Source organism: Colias croceus, chromosome 1 (genome assembly GCF_905220415.1).
Source record: "Colias croceus chromosome 1, ilColCroc2.1".
In the NCBI taxonomy this organism is placed as follows: Eukaryota; Metazoa; Arthropoda; class Insecta; order Lepidoptera; family Pieridae; genus Colias; species Colias croceus.
The window spans coordinates 2525730-2545158 of NC_059537.1; the positions used below are offsets into that span (position 1 = coordinate 2525730).

General features: G+C 35.6%; 2 protein-coding genes across 4 annotated transcripts; both read left to right on the top strand.

Moving 5' to 3' along the window:
• The first annotated feature begins 1923 nt into the window (after nucleotides 1-1923).
• On the top strand, nucleotides 1924-5986 carry LOC123692900 (arginine kinase). 3 transcript variants are annotated; one of them, XM_045637781.1, is made up of 3 exons: nucleotides 1924-2057; nucleotides 4028-4206; nucleotides 4893-5986. In XM_045637781.1, exons 2-3 carry the CDS (start codon nucleotides 4041-4043, stop codon nucleotides 5792-5794), a joined length of 1068 nt encoding a protein of 355 aa, XP_045493737.1. In that variant the 5' UTR covers nucleotides 1924-2057; nucleotides 4028-4040; the 3' UTR covers nucleotides 5795-5986. The 3 variants fall into 3 exon arrangements, with proteins under 3 accessions (XP_045493737.1, XP_045493729.1, XP_045493720.1); XM_045637773.1 differs by lacking the exon at nucleotides 1924-2057 and adding an exon at nucleotides 2441-2596; XM_045637764.1 differs by lacking the exon at nucleotides 1924-2057 and adding an exon at nucleotides 3365-3605.
• A 5667-nt stretch (nucleotides 5987-11653) lies between these two features.
• Nucleotides 11654-12970, top strand: LOC123692555 (chromatin accessibility complex 16kD protein). Its single transcript, XM_045637315.1, has 2 exons — nucleotides 11654-11904; nucleotides 11990-12970. Exons 1-2 carry the CDS (start codon nucleotides 11779-11781, stop codon nucleotides 12251-12253), a joined length of 390 nt encoding a protein of 129 aa, XP_045493271.1. The 5' UTR covers nucleotides 11654-11778; the 3' UTR covers nucleotides 12254-12970.
• Nucleotides 12971-19429: the final 6459 nt, after the last annotated feature.

Below are 19429 nucleotides of genomic sequence, written 5' to 3' on the forward strand. Positions count from 1 at the left end.
TTTTGACCCAAATTATTTCTATAACTAGGTATGTATTATTTATAGAAAGAATAGAAAAGTTATGGTATAAGGTATTATGTATTTTTTAATAACTTTCCTAAGAAAAAAGTTTTTGAAGAATACTTTTGTTAACCAAAAAGAAGTCCGAAATAATTATTTTCAAGATAAGCTAGAACAAAAATAGATTTTATTCCGTTCAAACAGAAATTGTCAATAATGATCTGAAACTAAATTATTTACCTACATACAGATATTATGGCAAATTCTTTTTTTTTAAGTTGGTAAAATGATATAGATATTATGCGAAGCGCGTAAAAGCTTTCATTGCTAAATGCTATCAATAAGCTTTAAATTTCAAGTGCGCGGGAAAGACACTGTCGGTCGTTCAATTTTATTTTTACGCGCCACTAAATACCGTTATGCAAGGTCGCGGGCCTCTGTCACTGCCAAGGCCTTCCAGAATCTTCATAGCCTCATAAACAACGCCAACTTTTTTTTCATCTTAGTCTACACTCCCAAAAATATTACCTAGGTAATTCGTTTTGATTTATGAATGAACTGAGCATAGACTACGTTTATGTATCTACTTTCCTGTAAAGTACCTTTAAAACTTTTTTAATCTTAATTCAAAATAAATAGGTATGTATAAGAAATGGTTAATAAATTAAAAATAGCACGATAATTATAAAATAAATCCTCAGTAAACTAATATTATTACGACGAACAAGTAACTTATGTAAGGGTTTTATTTTTATAAGGCTTCCACACTCCCCTAAGCTCGAACACTCTGTTTATAGGTCAGGAATGTAAGGTCAAGGACGTTTTATTCAAAGGTTTTTTATGTAAACAACCACACACCATAAAAAGTATGTTGTAACTTGTAATAACAAACTTTAGAGTATAAAAATATCACAAGTATAAATATAAAATACACAAGTAAAGTATACTTTATCCTTGGAACTTTAGAAATTAAATGTGAATAGTCAAACCGTCAAACGTCAACTTCATGGCTTATGCCGAATAGGGATGTTACTCTAATTGGTTAACGGAATCGATTTTATTTTTCGATTGAAGTTATCTTTCACTTGTTCGTAGACAAAGTAAAGTTTCTAACTATAAAAATACATATTTAATATAAAAAAATCATGTCCAATAACGTAAAGGTATTAAAAAATGCTGCAGTTATTAAAACATGAAAAGTTTTACCTATTCCGATCAGGAAATAGCCTACGTAGTACGTATAACAAATACCTAACTTTAACATTCATAACAAGTTTATAATAATTAATTTTTGAACGTTACTGATCCATTAAATGTGGACAGTTTGTATCTATTTTTTATGAAATATCGACATTATCACAGCCAATTTTTTGATACGACAATGGATTTGGATTCTTTCCAATCATACCTAAAGTGTAAACATCGCTCTAATTTCGTCCCATGAGATCGTATTAGACATAATACTATTACTCCAGAAAAAAAAAATGAAGGAAATATTTAAAAAAAACTATGTAAATATAAAAACACTATGTTTTTTTTTATAAACTAGGTGTTTAAACAACATAGAAGTTTCAAATAAAAATACATACCTAGTTCAATAATAATATTACCTAGGTATCCTATAACTTACAAAGTTTGGTAAGGGAGCTTTTACCTAAGGTATTACAATATTAAGTAAAAGTTTCTCAGACGCAATTTTGGAAATACATAAAATAATAAACTAATAAGGAAAAGATAAAAACCCGTTCTGATTTCTTGGTGATATGTTGGTGGCGGAATGAAGCACATAAAATACTGACAATATGAATTAATATTGACAGGATCTTAGTAGCTTGTAATTCGATCCTTTCATTCATATGACAATTATCTGGGATCGAACAACGATTAATAGAGTAAAGTCTGCAATAAGCAGTCATTGTGCATCTCAGCAAGGCCAAGGCCACCAGCGGCAGGGCTGCGGTGCGGGCAGCGGGAGGCAATAGGCTTAACGTTCAGCGCACTGCCGTACCAACCATTCTACACCTCGCAGTCGACTCTGACGGTTGTACTAGTGCAAGGTAAGCGGTAGACAATTTTTAATTTATCCTACCGCCTCTCAATCCTAGGTACGACTGCATCGCTTTAAGATTTCGATATCAATAACTGAGTGACAACTTAATTCGTTTCAAAATGTGCATCGATAACTTCAAGTGTACTGATTCTGATAAGGTGATAATACCGCGGTTTGAAAAGTTCGTGCTACATTCAAATATACCGCGCTAAGGTAACTAGTGCCATCGAAGAGCGGTAGGTTTCCCTCCGAAAAGTTTTGAAGCGGTTCCCGAAGGGCGGGAAGCGTGATCCGCGTGCGTGCGTGCCGGGAATCGATCGGGCCCCCCCTCGCCCTCGCCGCTCCCTACACAGACACATTCATTTGGACAAAATATCATTCCATCATTGCATTTAGATTCCTGCGTTAATTTTATTTATTTGCAGTAGTTTTTAGTGATTTAGTGCATGTTTTAGTCACTAGTTTTATCATATAAAAAATTGTGAAAATGGGTGGCTGTGCAACGAAAGAAAATAAAGAAAACAAACCGGCAGATGAATCCGATGGGTGCGTATGTCCGGCCGGCATTCATTTTCAATGCCCGCTGACTAAAGCGATATATTAACCATTATAATATCAACTAGCTAGCTAAAATTATTCACCTAGAACGCCATAAAATCATCTTCTATTGCGATATTCATTAACTAATCATTAAAAATATAGGTATACCTACGTTTGCTAGCAAAATTGCATAGGTGCTTAAAAATAAACTAAATTTTTTACTACTAAATTATTAAAACCTTTTAATGCTTATATCGGAACCTAGTAATTATTACTTAAAATTGTATTTTTGTAAAAAAAAATACAGAATTTCATCTCAGAGCTCAGCTCATCTTAAAATAATAGTAAAAACGATTTAAAAGTGATTAAAAAATAGATAAATATTTTAAGAAAAACAGTGATCTAATACCTAGTTTTAATATTTTGTTATATTGTGAACTAAACGGTATAAAATATACGAGAATTAAAAATATTAAATCTTGGAATAAAAATTTACATGACGTGTATGTGTCGGCCCTATCAAATGTATACATGCGGTACTAGGTAGGTACCTACTGTAGCTACATCGAATCTTTCGCAGAACAATGGAGTACTTGTTACTTGACGATGTTTTAACGAGTGTAGTATCTCAAATTTAAATGAATACAATTAGGTAATAAGAAACTTGCGATAACACGATCGCCAGTACGGAATGAGTGGGAGGCTACCGGCTGCGCGCAGCCAAGCAGCACCGTTGCGCAGTAAGCTGACAAATACGTTCGACTTGCGCGCGGCCAAAGCGACCTCTGCCTAAATTACGTAATTCTACAAAATTTCCAGCTCCTCTTGGGTGTGTTCGAGGAGCTATTGTAGCTTCGGCATTCCGTGTGTGTGACATCTCATAGTTTCCTAGTTATTAGACCCTCTACACCCCATAGTAAACTTAGTTCCGAATCATCATGAATTATAAATTGAAAGTCACGATTCCCATTGTGGTTTGTGGAGGTGCTGTTCTAGCGTATTACCTCATAAGACGGTGTGTATTTCTCCTAACTAATATTTTATAAAATATTCCCATTTGTGACTAATACTTACCTTTATAATGGGTGGTTTCCATGTGATATTTATATTAATTAATAAAAATGCCGGAAATATAAAATAAATCTTGGAAAATCCTGTGAAAAGCACATCCCTACGCGCGGTGTTTCCCAAAAATTTGAATTTATTTTGACATAACTGTCAATCGGTCGATTTGGCGTCGAATATTTGATTTATTTCTGTCTAGTTGGTTTTTTATTCGAATAACTATTTTAGTTCGTAGCTAAATAAATAATAATTACGCTAAAAATGTGTACGAGAGCGACTTGCGCTGCATTAAAAGCGTAAGAAAATAAAGAATAATCGTGGTCTTATCAAAATATGCGTTTTTTAAATTTTCATATTTTCTTCTTTTTACAGGAAAGCAGCAGCTATGGTGGACGCCGCAACTATTGAGAAATTGGAGGCTGGTTTCAGCAAACTCCAGGCTTCCGACTCCAAGTCGTTGCTGAAGAAGTACTTGACCAAGGAAGTTTTCGATGCTCTAAAGAACAAGAAGACCTCCTTCGGATCAACTCTCTTGGATTGCATCCAGTCAGGTTTGTGATTTGTGTTTCTTATTAGAAAAATGAATTAACGTTACGTAATTCCGATTATTATATATTATAGTGTGACAATTTTCACACATTTTCGCTCTATCGATCGAAAATATCATGAATTATATATTTAATAAATAAAACTGATTCACGTTTTAAATTTTTTATTTGAATATAGTTTGAGCAAGCAAGCTTTTTCTCATTTTTATTTTGTTAAGAAAATATAAATTAATATTGTTTGCAACTTTGAATAATTTTATTTGTTGTATATCAGCAATGATGTAAGCACAGGATTAGTATTTATACCTATAAATAATATTATTTGTCATAGATAAAGATTGTTCAATACATAATCTGATAAAAGTATTGATATGATGGCAAGCTTTGCTTATCACAACCACATTAAGCATATAATGCCAATATAATTTTTATACCTTCATATTTTTAACCCATTGAGCCCCGAGCGGCCCGATCAGACCACGACACAATAGTTTTTCTATTGTGTCTGTGATTCCGGGGGCTGAGTTATTAAAAGGAGCATTATTTTACAATTATACTTTTTTTTACTTTCATGGATTAATAATATGAATTAATAATCTTATTATTAATTCCAATAAGAATCTCATTACATAACATTGCAATAGTTTTAATTGAGATTTAAATTTTAATTGAATATTATTGTCTTTCAGGTGTTGAGAATTTAGACTCCGGTGTTGGAATCTATGCCCCAGATGCTGAGGCATACACCGTCTTCGCTGACCTATTCGACCCCATCATCGAAGACTACCATAATGGTTTCAAGAAGACCGACAAGCACCCCCCCAAGAACTGGGGTGATGTAGAGTCCCTCGGAAACTTGGACCCCAACAGCGAATTCATCGTCTCCACCCGTGTGCGATGCGGCCGTTCCATGGAGGGCTACCCCTTCAACCCCTGCCTAACTGAGGCCCAATACAAGGAGATGGAAGACAAAGTCTCCTCCACCCTCTCTGGCCTCGAAGGTGAACTCAAGGGTACCTTCTACCCACTCACCGGAATGTCCAAGGAGACCCAGCAGAAGCTGATCGATGACCACTTCCTCTTCAAGGAGGGTGACAGATTCCTCCAGGCCGCCAACGCCTGCCGCTTCTGGCCCACTGGTCGCGGTATCTACCACAACGAGAACAAGACCTTCCTGGTGTGGTGCAATGAGGAGGACCACCTCCGCATCATCTCCATGCAGATGGGTGGTGACCTGAAGCAGGTGTACAAGAGGCTGGTGACCGCCGTCAACGACATCGAAAAGAGGATCCCGTTCTCGCACAACGACCGCCTCGGCTTCCTCACCTTCTGCCCCACCAACCTGGGCACCACCGTGCGCGCCTCCGTGCACATCAAGCTGCCCAAGCTGGCCGCGGACAAGGCCAAGCTGGAGGAGGTCGCCTCCAAGTACCACTTGCAAGTGCGCGGAACCCGCGGCGAGCACACCGAGGCCGAGGGAGGCGTCTACGACATCTCCAACAAGAGGCGCATGGGACTCACCGAGTACGACGCCGTCAAGGAGATGTACGACGGCATCGCTGAACTGATCAAAATCGAGAAGTCCCTGTAAGCTTCGATCTCGCTATCAGTATTTTTTGTATTTATCGTTTTTCATAAGTATTGAATGTTGTGGGTTGCCGGGCGAACTAGTCAGCGGCGCCGTAAGGGCGACCGGGCACGCGGGCGGCCCATTATACTGTTTTTCGTATTAAAGTATTTTCTATAAGGAAATGGAAAATAAAGACAGCTAGCATTAAGACAATGATGCCTTTTATTTATCACCCATTTTAAGTACTTCAATTGCTACGATTTGATCTTCTATAGCTTCAAATATAAAAAAGATAATATTATATTTTTGTGGCAAAGTCGACAGAACTCTGCTATATTGTTATTTGTTATCCATACTAATATTATAAATGCGAAAGTAACTCTGTCTGTCTGTCTGTTACTCAATCACGCCTTAACTACTGAAGCAATTTGCATGAAATTTGGTATAGAGATATTTTGATACCCGAGAAAGGACAGGCTACTTTTTACCCCGGGAAATAGGATAGGTTTTATCCCGGCAATTCCACGGGAACGGGAACTATGCGGGTTTTTCTTTGACTGCGCGGGCGAAGCTGCGGGTGGAAAGCTAGTAGCTAGTAGTTCATAAATCATTTCACCAGGTAAAAGTATTAAGAGAACAAAAAAATCATAATCAAGTTATATTTGAGGCTTCCGATTTAAACTACTTACCTATGACACAAAAATATTTACATACTGCCTATACAAACCTGACTCAACTTATTTAATACTCAGTAGTCGTTAAGGTTCGCATTCCTTAATGAGAATTAATATTTGTTGCGAGAATTATTAATGTTTTCCTATATTTCATATTTCGAGAATGTAATCTGAAACTCGAATGAAATAGCGTATTGTGTTACATTTTTACATGCTAAGATTTTGCAATATGCAATAGTTGCAATAGACTAATAAGATATCTGGATAGTTTCAGTTTCCTATAGGAAATTTGTATATCACTAGGTTTTCTTTGAAAACGCGAGCGAAGGCGCGCTCGGAAAGCTAGTTGTTAAATAAAACTATCCCCTTTAACAGAAAAAGGAAGTTACTACAGTCACTTCATTAGTATAATATAATATTTTCAGTTAGACTTTTCCAGATTAATCAAATAACTAGCTGTTTCGCATGGTTTCACCCGGGAACGAAACCAAGGACAAAAGCTAGTATTTCTATAGCATAATTAATTGTGTTATTATCGTGTTAAATAAGCTACAGCACTTCCAAGTTTTAGCAAAATAAAAAGATTAGGATCACATAATATTATAAAGACAAAATATTATATCCTCAGAAACTTTCCCGCAAAAAGTTTCAACATTCGACGGTTTCAAAAAGTTAATAATCAATCACAGAACAGTAAAAACTAAATAGAAGTGCGATGTGGGCGTGGCGTAGACAGAGTAACTAATAGACCCAATGACGATACCTTTCTCACTTACACAAGAAAGAGAGCGAAAATACCATAACAAATGCATAAGACAAAGACACAAATACCCTATTTTTTGTCCCTTAGTGTGTAACCTGTTTTTCAATGTCTGCAACTTGAGTTGCGAAACAAACTTTGACAGTTCGTGCCTTCATCGTGCTTGGTGTTCGAATTTTGGATATTATTTAGTAAAAAATCGACACGAGTACATTGAAAAGACGGTGAAATTATCCTAATATAGACATCGAAGTAAATAGAATGGTGCGTTGTCGTGTTATTGCATGTTTAAGCGATAGTGAGAAGAAAATTGCCGGTGTGTCTTTTCACGCGTAAGTACGACTTTATTGTCCTTATTTATAGTTTCTCAGTGATGATTATTTATACTTTAGCCTAAAGTAACAACAAGTCGCGTTAAAACAAGGAAATTATTAGCGTAATATCGATTTTTACATTCAATAACCTATAAACATCAACAAGTAAGTGTTGCCAGTGTCGGGAAAAATAATACCCCGATCATCAATAAAAAAATATTGATTTGACAATACGGTGAAACTCGAAAGTAAATGAATATGAAATCCCATAATAACCCAGTGTTTCGGGAAGACTTCGGCATCGAAAACATATTTTAATTTATTATTTCTCATAGTAATTGTGATTGACATAAAATTACACTTATAATTTTAGAGAAATGAACTACCTGCGAGTATTAATTATTAACCTATATTTTATCGATTTGTTTCCAGATGATCCAGACCTACGTAATAAATGGATCGAAGTGGGAGAAAAGATTGGATTCTCACAAAATATTGTAAAATATGAACAAGCCAATGAAAAAGTAAGAAATGTGTACACGAAATTAACATTGTTTCGTCATCAATAATCAATCTATTTATATTTTTTTGTATCTACTACATTGATTATAAAGACAAAAGAAAAATCTCATAACTGGTTTTATTTAATTGATCCTAAAAATATTTACCCTTTCCAAAACATCCGGGAGCTCGGATACTGTGGCAACATTCAACTTATACATTGACAAACTATCTTTGTCTCAGTCGCGGTTACAGAGTACCTTTGTCTATTAGTTTCTCTGTCTACGGGGCGTGGCCCACGTGTCACTAGTAAGATAATGGGTACCATTCACAGGCGCACCCATCCGCTGGATTTGTAGCTGGCTACAAGTCCGCGGACCAATCTGCGTGTGTATGTGTAGTTGTGCGCGGCTCGCGGCTCGGCGCGGGCTCGCCGTCTGGAGACGCGAGCGCCGCGCCGCACCCGAGCCGCGCCGGACAAATTCGTACGTGTGTGTGCACGCGCGGATTTGTCGGTGAACTTGTCAGTCATTCGCCATATACATACATAATTAATTTTATAAATAATTAGCTTTCCACCCGCAGCATCGCCCGCGCAGTCAAAGAAAAACCCGCATAGTTCCCGTTCCCGTGGGATTGCCGGGATAAAACCTATCCTATTTCCCGGGATAAAAAGTAGCTTATTTCCTTTCTTGGGTATCAAAATATCTCTATACCAAATTTCATGCAAATTGCTTCAGTAGTTAAGGCGTGATTGAGTAACAGACAGACAGACAGAGTTACTTTCGCATTTATAATTATTATTAGTATGGATTCAAAGAAATAAATGCGTTGTGATTTATGAAAAATCACAACGCATTTATTTATTTATGATATTGATTTCTAGATAACAGATTTCGATTTTTAGAGTAACGTCTCTAGTAAGTATTTAAAAAGAAAAAAGGTTCAGTTCTTTAAATCAGAAAATGTTTATTATGTTAAGAATGGTTTATTAGTAAAATCAAATATAAAAATTACTCGTATCGGTCATTATTATTATAAATATATTATTTTAATTGAAAAAAGTTAAACAAATGTGCAGTTCTAGTTCGTTCGTTATTTCTTTCTTCGTTGTTTCAGCTATTCCTTTGCCCACACGCGCTTTTTTTTCTGTGTTAAAAGCATTTCACTGACTACTAGAGCCAGAGAGCTTTTTTTCGTGGTAGGATAGATACGTGCAAGGCTCACCAAAGTTCACAGTCGACTGGACTGCAACTCGGCGCTCGTGTAGTGTGTGGGCGATGACGGATTTGTCCACGGATTGGTACGGCTCGGGGCTCGGCTCGCGGTGCGTGTAGTGAATGCCGGGCTTAAGATCACCTTACTTGGTCTCAGTTGTGCGCAGAAAAATATTCGAGTCGGTTGTCAGCTGTCAAACCTTTTTTCCATTTTTATTCATTAATTAGGGCGTGTTGTTCGGTATTAGAGTGGAAAAATGATAGCAGACGAAATAATATCAGCAATGGAGGCATTTCATACCATCGGTAAGTCTTATTTTAATTTATTTTAAATATATTTTATGTTATAACTTCGCTTGTCGTAATTTGTCAAAAATTTATAAAAATATTAAGTCAAAATGAACCTTAATCCATAAGAAATTAGTACTAATATAGATTGAACAGCAAACAAGACTTTCTGGAATATTATTGCAATAAACAAACGAATTTCGGTTTAGTGATGGTTGTAGCTTATATCGACAGTATCGATACTTTAGAAAAGACAAACATTATAAATATGTATTGAATTTTATTTTATTTTCCTTAGCTTTCATTTATCCAATTTATTTATAGATTTCCCAAAGAGGCTAATTTAAAAGAGAAATGGATAAATGCAACGTGACGAGTTAACTGGATGCCGAACAGCACTAAGAAGTCTAACAAAGGCCGCCGATACATCAAATCTACGGCAGTTCCAAGATTTAAGCTATGCATAAGTTCTGTTTGTATTTTGTAAATATAGATTTATACTATTCTATTCCGTTTTTTATTTAATAATAATAATATGAAAAGACATACTTAGTAGTAATAAACATACTCCAAAATGTGGCACATTGTACTATACTCATATAATAGAAAGAAAAAAAAATGCACCAAAAAATATTTATTTGTGAATTATCGATAACAAGGCTGACATCCCTTAGAGCATAGCATCAGATTAATATCAAGTCAATGTCATTAATGTAGAGTGACACAAATTTCAACCTTATTTCTATGTGTTGAGGTTCAAAGTTATATCTATCGAAAACTAACGCCCTCTGTTGTGGAGTAGCTGAATGTTTTTCGAATTTGGAATTTCGGAGCAAAGAGAAACAAAACAGCTAATATGCATAGGGATGTTATATTAAAATAAACCGTAACAGGGTGCGTTAGGGTACATATTGAAATGCTGAATTTATAACCTAAGTCAGTTTTTACTCAAATTAAGCTGTCCAATCAAAAGCATAGTTTACTTGTAGTGTACTGTATAACTATCGGTTTAAATGTATGGGTTTGGCGACACTGGTTTTCATACTAATTATGACATTATATAGGTCTACCAGAATCTGATGGCATATTTATAATTATGAAATAAAAGATTTTCATGTGGCAACTTATTTGACAACTATCAAATTGGTTGTCAAATTATTTGTCTTTTTTGCAGTTGATAAATAATTTTTAGGATTTTGTCTAAAAAATCTTCGAAAATGTCGAAAAAGCCGCTGTGATCACAAGCAAGAGGTGTTGTTTATAATGTGTATAGAAAAATATTTGATGAAGAAGGGTCAAACACATCTTAATTTTCAATTTAGAAGATTTTATTGGTAAATTGGACTTACCCGCTTTGATACTTTTAATTATAAAATATTATATGTAGGTAACTATAATATTGTTTGTTGATTGGAATATAATTTTATGAAAACTTATTACAGGAGTTTCCAATACGGCTATTCGTCAAGTCCAAGCTGTCCAAGTCAATTTTATAATGTGTGTATCTGTTTATACTTACGAAAATAAACATAGTTTTATTTTACTTTTATTTTATTTTATAAAAAATTATAAGCAGTCTAGTTTTCTATCGATATAACATCGATATTTTCACATGGCATAATGATAATGAACATACAAATATAGGTATGTGTAAATAATAATATGTATTACCTGTGTAAAAGTAATATGTATATTATACATGTAAGTATGTACCTACATAATATTAAGTGGATATCTCATTATTAAGTACAGTATTGTCCACTTATGTAATGTGACTAATGATATTGAGAACAAACTAAAAAATAAGCAGTATCAAGATCGTTCAGTCCATTTTCCCTAGGGTTGCACACTCAAAATTTTGATTTCCCTAATTGCCATCAGATTCTGGTTTACCTATAGCACTTCTATTTGTTTTTACTGTTCTGTGTTAATAATGGAAACTAGAGCGCCATCTTACTTTTGTAAATAAATTCTAAGTTTCTTTAAAGTGGCTCCAGATGGCTCTTCTTTAAATTTTATAATAATTTAACTGTGACCCGTGACATATTTTTATTATCTGTGACACGTGACAGCTATCAACAGTAGTGAGTACTGTAGTCTTGACAGTTGACGTTGACAATTGACATTGACGAAATACAAATTCGAATGGAAATTACTACTGTTTTTAAAAATACAAAACGCGCCGGTGTTTATTTATTAAATTTAAGTTCAGTATTTCTATATACATAATTATCAAGATATATATTTCACAATGTCGACTCCTAAAGTTGAAAAAGATCTTCATTTACCACTCTCGAGAGTTAAAACTATCATGAAAAGTTCCCCTGAAGTAGACGCGGTTGGCGCCGAACCCTTATATTTAGTAACAAAAGTAACAGTAAGTATCAAACAACACTACCAAATCCTAAATGCGTTTTCATTTCACATTAATCTACTTAAACTTTAACATCGGTTATTCACAGGAAATGTTCGTAACAGACTTAGCAAAGCGAGCATTTAAAAACAGCAAAAATAACTTCCTTGAATACAAGCACATCGCCGAAGTCGTGCAAGAAGACGACACGTTAGACTTCTTACGTGAGATCATACCGAGAAAAATAACAGTTAGACAATTTAAAGAGTTAATGGCGAAAAAGGCGGCAAAAGCTAATTCTGACGATTCCAGCGAGGAATCAAGTGAAGAGGAAAGTAGTGAAGAAAGTTCTGAAGATAACAATCAAGAATGACATTAGGATTAGCTAGAATATAATTTAATTAAGTTATTTGTTATTTATGTATGAATTTGTATTGGAATGCAAGTTTTAGTTACATGGCTTAATAGGAAACTGTCCTCTTCCCACCATGCTACATGCTACATAAATATGTTTACTGTCAACAAACAAAGAATTTATAGGTAAGGTAGACATGAATTAGTTTAATTGGTGTATGATCTACTCTTTACTCTTCCAAATGACATAGCTGTTGTATATTCATACTAGCTCTGTATATCGGTTGTCATGTCTATATCACTAGGAATATTGTAAAATGTTAAGGATGTTTTTACAATATTCCTAGGTATTAGGGTTCATAAAATAAATTTCAAAAGCGCTTTGAGCAGTCTGCCAAAATATTAATAATGTTTTGGAATATTAAACAAAACTTGTAGCGTAGTGTCTGACTATACATATTATTATAAAATACTTGAAGCAATAACAACTACCTAAAATACTAGATTTTCATGTAAGATGAGCGTTTTTTGTACCAGCAGAATAATTGTGACGAGCTTAAAATATACATAATGGAATAGTATAAAGAATGTTAAACTGTTATTTATTTTTTTACAATAATAATTTGTACATGCATTCTCATTAATTACAAATTGTTTCATGTAATATATAAGCCTTTTAGCTAACAATCTCAATTCCAAAAAATGTGATGATTTTTTAAATAAATTTTAAACTTGGTGAACTTTTTTATTTTTTACTAGCTGCTCCGCGCGGTTTCACCACCGTGACTTCTCTCCCGTTGGTCGTAGCGTGATGATATATAGCCTATAGCCTTCCTCGATAAATGAGCTATCTAACACCAAAAGAATTTTTCAAATCGGACCCGTAGTTCCCGAGATTAGCGCGTTCAAACAAACAAACTCTTCAGCTTTATGATATTAGTATAGATTTTGTCCAATTAATTCATTATAATCTTCACTTTCTTTACTCCTTAGATATGAAGCTATTTCCCCCACTAATTTCAAGAGTAACTACATACTTCATAATTCATATAATATTCATTCCTTTGAACAAATGTTATAAATGAGAAAGAGAAATAAAAAAAAAAGCGTGTGGCACTCGGGGACTGACGGGGTAAAGCTATTGCATAAATGCATAGCATGCCTTCAAGCCACACCTCCGAGCCTGTCGGAGTGGGGAACGTGAAGTTTTTCGTTACGGAATTTCTCGATTCGGTCCCCGCGATAGAAGCTATGCAATAGCTTAATAATGAACCTAAAAGTTGACGGCTATATCCATTCATATTTCGTATGAGGCGTGGTCTATGCCTTAACTAGTAGGTAAGTTGTAAGTATCACCATGGACCCAATGGTATCACATATAATATAGTAAAATCTTGAACTATTTGCTATTTAAAACTCTCAGGGTGGATATATTTTTAGTATGGTTACGTTAATACTTATTTGTAATGATTGTCCATTCTATATAATAAAGTAATTATAAGCAATTTGATGGCATAAAATAATGATAATGCCTCGAATCAATTTATATTTAGGTTTACATCAATTTATAGGTAAATTGTTTTTGTAAGTCTGTACACCATCAATAAATACTTACGCCTAGACCGATTTTTAGTTTTTGATAATTTCGGTTTGACTTACCCAATTCTCAAAGCATAAAAGGTTTTATTGTTTGTATGAAAATTAAAAAAAAAAAACTTAAAAATCGTAAAGGGACGGACCGTTAGAGTTTAGTCAGTTATTTCATCCTTGAGTTAAACTTAATTTACAAAACTACCTTTGCCTAAGTGCGATGACTATCTCTTAAATTGCATGCTTTTATCGAGTGTTGCGCTCAATAATTACTTACCTACAATGATATTTCCCAACTTATCAATTATGAAATATTGATGTCTAAACTTTAAAGTACATAAAATTATCTTTAACTAGTGGTCCGCCCCGGCTTCGCCCGTGGTACGTATCCTATATCCTTCTCCTGGCTCTAAACTACCTCCCTGCCAATTTTCAGCTAAATCGGTTCAGCCGTTCTTGAGTTATAAGTGGAGTAACTAACACGACTTTCTTTTATATATATATAGATTACAAGTCAGTTACTTGCTCTGTGTTACAACTTACAAGTAGGCTTATACGCCTGTGTCAATTTATACAATCAGTTTTAACATTCCTCTGGATATATGCTGTTCTGTTATATTATTAACTATCTGGAAGTTAAAATAATATGTAGGTAGTTATGTGAAAAAGAGTAGTCGAAAATGTTAAGCAGGCCATCAGTGATATTATCAGCTTTCCTTGGAAGATACCTTTTGTGTTTTAATTTCTTTTTATTTACCCATTGTCTGAAGAAATTATCAATCGTATGATGGGTAAAAAATAAAAATAAAATAAAAAAGCCTTTATTTCTCAAAATCACAATGGTTTCTTACATGCTAAAAGTATGGTTAAATGTGAGGGTTAAATGAACTTAATTATTATATTACAAACTATAACTAAACTCAAAAAATAATTAGCTATACATAAGAAATGATGACTCATAAATTATATAATATGTAGCTTGAGAACCCCTTTAAGTAAGGGTTTTTTTTTTTTTTTTTGTGTGGTGTTTCTCAATGTTAGCCAGAAGGGCTTCTACATTTTAACGCGGACGCGGGGGTGAACTTAAGGTTCACCCTGGTAGCGACATGCACAAGGGCGTCCCCCCTTGACGGGGACCACGAACCTCGGCTTGAGCTGTCGCTTGAGTGGAGGAGGCCAGAAGGGCCCTAATCGGACGGGCGCTCACCCGGGTGGGCGCGGGAACGCGGAACAAGGGACCTCGTCTTCGCCGGCGAAGACGGTGTACGCTTTCTGCTGTGGTGTGTGCGGTGTCGCGGTTTGTTCGACGTTGGGCTTCAATCGCCGAGTCTAGCCGTGCGTTAGCTTTGGTAATATCATCGTCGGAGTCGTCCAAGACATGTCTCGGCCGCCTACGACGATGAGTGGGATCGGGTTTCGCGACGTATGCGATGGCCTTTGTCACCAATGGGTTAGGGTGGTTTTTAGCCTTGTCGAAGTAGCGCTTAGACGCTTGCTTCATCCATTGGGCTATGGTGGGGAGTTCTAAGTCCCTATGTAGGTCCACGTTACGCACGAACCAGGGCGCTCCAGTCGCTGTTCTCATGAACCGCGACTGAATCGTCTGGAGCTTGTGTATGGAGCTGGGAGCGCAATGCGCGAAAACTACACTACTATAAGTGAGGATTGGACGGACCACCGTTTTGTAAAGTGTCACCTTATTTCTAAGGGACATTTTACTGCGTCTGTTAATAAGGTAATAGAGCCGGCTAAGGACATAGCTGGCTTTCTTACGGACTGCCTTAATGTGGGCTTTAAATGACATGTGTGCGTCTAGAGTGACGCCTAAGAATTTAGTGTGCTTTTGCCATGGAATGGCTTGGCCATAGAGTTTGACACTATCTATGGCCTCGGGGCCGCCGCGCCTGAAGAGCACGGCGGCGCTCTTGTCGGGGTTCACAGTGATACCCCATTTGCGGAACCATTTGCCTAATGCATCGGTCGCGGATTGTAGGAGTGGAGCTATTCTTTTGCGGTATGGACTCGACACGTAGAGTGCCGTGTCGTCCGCGAAGAGGGATAATTGCACTTTATCGTGCTTTGGGATGTCGCTAGTGTATAGCGCGAATAGGAGGGGCGAAAGTAAGGGTGAAGGCCTCCTCCAGACTGTTCCAGTATTCTCTTTTTTGCGCTTGTAACATCCACTTTTCCCCAGTTATTTTCGTTATATCGTCTGCCCAGCGATAAAGGGGTCTACCGTGCTTTCTTTTGCCTTTCGGACCAGGCCAAGATGTTAGGCGTATAGTCCAGCGGTCATCCTTCATTCTGGCTATGTGGCCAGACCAACTCCATTTCAGCTTAAGTGCGTATGATAGAGCATCCTTAAATTTTGTTTTATGTGTGTGGCGTATTTTTTGGCATTTGCGTACTTTAAGAATAAGTACTTAAGGATGATGGGTATCAATTTTAAATTGTTCGTCCAAAGCTAATTATAGGGCCACAACCGCTTCCCGATGGACGATGAAGTTTTTGCTAGGCTTCATGGACATTTTCACATAATAATAACAGCAATTTTAAATTTTATCATTGTGTCTGAAGGTTAGTGTCGAGGCTACAAATGGAGATCACGGTCTTTTTGAGGTTAAATACTCATAGGTTTACTGACGACATAAATTATCTTTATGCTCTATTATTCTAGAGCCTTCTATTCACTATTATTTCTAATACCACATACCGCACCAATTTGGTGGTTATTTTTTTAAGTGCAATCAAAATAATTGACTTGAAAAACAAAATTTAAAATAAAAGCTCCTTATTTGTAACAACATAATGACCGATTTTTGGCCATGGCGATTAGTAGGCTAGAGCTACGCAATAAGATTATACACAACTCGCAATCACATCTCTTATCTCTATTCCATCACAACCCTAAAGTATGTATTGCTTACCTACCTATCAGTAAAATTCCTTTTAAAATCGGCCCTATAGGTAAGTACCCTTCTGTAAAATATCGGCTACTATACAGAAGTGTTATTGGTTCAAAATACATTTTTGTTCTGTTTTTATGAATAATCATAAAATGAACTTCTCAGTTGGACTACAGAATAACCAAGCCCTAAATAATTGTGTTAAATAGTAGCCAGTAGGTAGGTACATACAATGGTTCTGATGCATATGGGAATCATATGGGGGAGCATTGGTGACACTCTATTTTCACGATATAGCTAATCGTGAAGCAGAAAATGGAGAAATGTTAATCAATGTATACTTAGTTGCCAACTTATAATCATTGCACTATATTATCATGTGCCGCACATAATAATAATTAAACTACTTATAAAGCGGGTGAGTGGCACATTTTCCTTCAGGTAGAGTCCGCGAAGACTATAAAGTATTACCACAGAATAATAACTAGGTTATTACGAAGTACTATTATAACCTAATCTGTGGTATTACTGACATTTTCTTATTTACTTCGCAGGTGATGTGAAGACGTACCTATAGTGGCTCATGGTTTTTATAGATTTCGTTAAAAACTACACTTTTTATCTGGATACCATCAACCATGCGAGAACATTCGCAGCCTGAAGTTTGTAATATTATTTACCGAGCTAATATACTTCATAAATATATCGTAGTTAATAAAACAATTCATTAAATTCAAATGACACTTTAATTATGTTCTTACAAGCACACAGCGCTAATGGACACAATCTAACTATAATTTATCTTTGAAATACTAGTCTACTACAATATTAGGTACTTGCAGAAGATGCAATTATGTACTAAGTTTCCGTCGGTTGGTACAACTGCAGTGATTCGTGACGGTTGCAACTTGTAATGCATGCAGTGTCCGCTTGCATTCATATTGCTACATTTAAATATTTATAAATACCGAAAAAGAATGGTTTTTGATTTTATGCGTTGACTCTAGTCCTGATTACTTGCGATCGTATCGAGATCTAATTCAATAGATCAATTCGATTGAACACTGAAATGGTTCTATTGAAGACGGACGGCGCACGATCTGATGCAGCAATATTGCGGGTTAATCTATATGATGACCTATCTACTCTCATAGGACCATTGAGAACATATTGCGCTAATGATGATGATGATGATCTATAACTACGATGATACCATTCGATGTGGGTATAAAATTCGTGGAATCCGTTGCAAAGTATAAAATCAATATCGAGGTTGAATCAAAATCGAAAACAAAATCAAGATAGAAAAAATTTGGTGGTAAATTTCATGTTCGATTCTAAATTCTAGCATTATCTAGAATCAACAATCAACATGCATATCATCATTACATAGTATAAAACAAAGTCACTTTCTCTGTCCCTAGGTATGTCCCTTTTTATATGCTTAAATCTTTCAAACTACGCAACGGATTTGGATGCGGTGTTTTTTAATAGATAGAAAGATTCAAGTGGAAGGTTTTAGTGTATAATTTAAGGTTTAAGTCAAAGCGGGCGAAGCCGCGTGCTGTAAGCTAGTTAAACATAAAGTAAGACGTAAGTACTTACGACATCCTTACCTGAGCGTTGAGATCCTCTTTTTTTAGAGATATTTTGATCGCGTTGATATAAACCAACAACAAGGTGAGATACATCCATTTACTCTATTAGAAAGGCATAACATTTGCAAAATGTTGGAGACCCAAATTGTCTTTTGATTGCATTATATTCATATCAGAAACTTACAATAATAATAAGGAATATTAAAAATAATGGGGTGGAGGTTGATTGCAGGGCCTGTGAAGAATAGGTACCTAGTTCACAAAATAAAACAACAAATAGTAGAGTTAGTAGAATTAGCTCTACATATATTTAAAAAAAATATTATTTAGGTACAGTGTGCTTAAACAACTTGACAATGATCAATCTTGTAACGAGACTACTAAGGAAAGATGTCGTCAAATTTTCTAAACAAGATCTAGAGGCTACATTTTATAAACCACATCTGAAGCTGATGCAGATGTAGATTATTATGACTGACTTTCTACGTATAAATGGCAAACTTAGTTACATTCCATGCAATGGCGAAAAATTATTCTAACCGATTACCTAAGGTTTAATTCCATTACAATTTACAAGCCACTTCCTTAATAGATCTGCCCCTCAGTTACGTAAACTAGCGTAACAGAAATCCCGTTATAACGTAATATCTATTTCACTAAGTCAGGTAAGTTACTAAGAACTAGGCTAGCGTTAACTGGCTAAAGTATAAATACAATCTTATAAAAAAAAATGTGTGCATGTACTAGAGTACACACGTAAGAAGTGAAACTTAGGGATAAGAAAAAGTTGGCGCGTAACGCAAAAATGTCACGCCTACGGCGTAACGCAAAAATGTCACGCCTACAGCGTAACGCAAAAATGTTACACTAAATTTTTGTCCAACCCCGATAAAGAAGTTTCACTTCAAAAACATAATTATATTTTATACCGCGTGGCTCCGCTCCTGTTGTTCTTAGCGTGATGACATTATATTATATAGCCTGTAGGCTCTATCTAACACCGAAAGAATTTTTCAAATCGGACTAGTAATTCCTGAGATTAGCGCGTTCAAGAAACAATCAAACAAACTCTTCAGCTTTATAATATTAAGACTTTTAGAT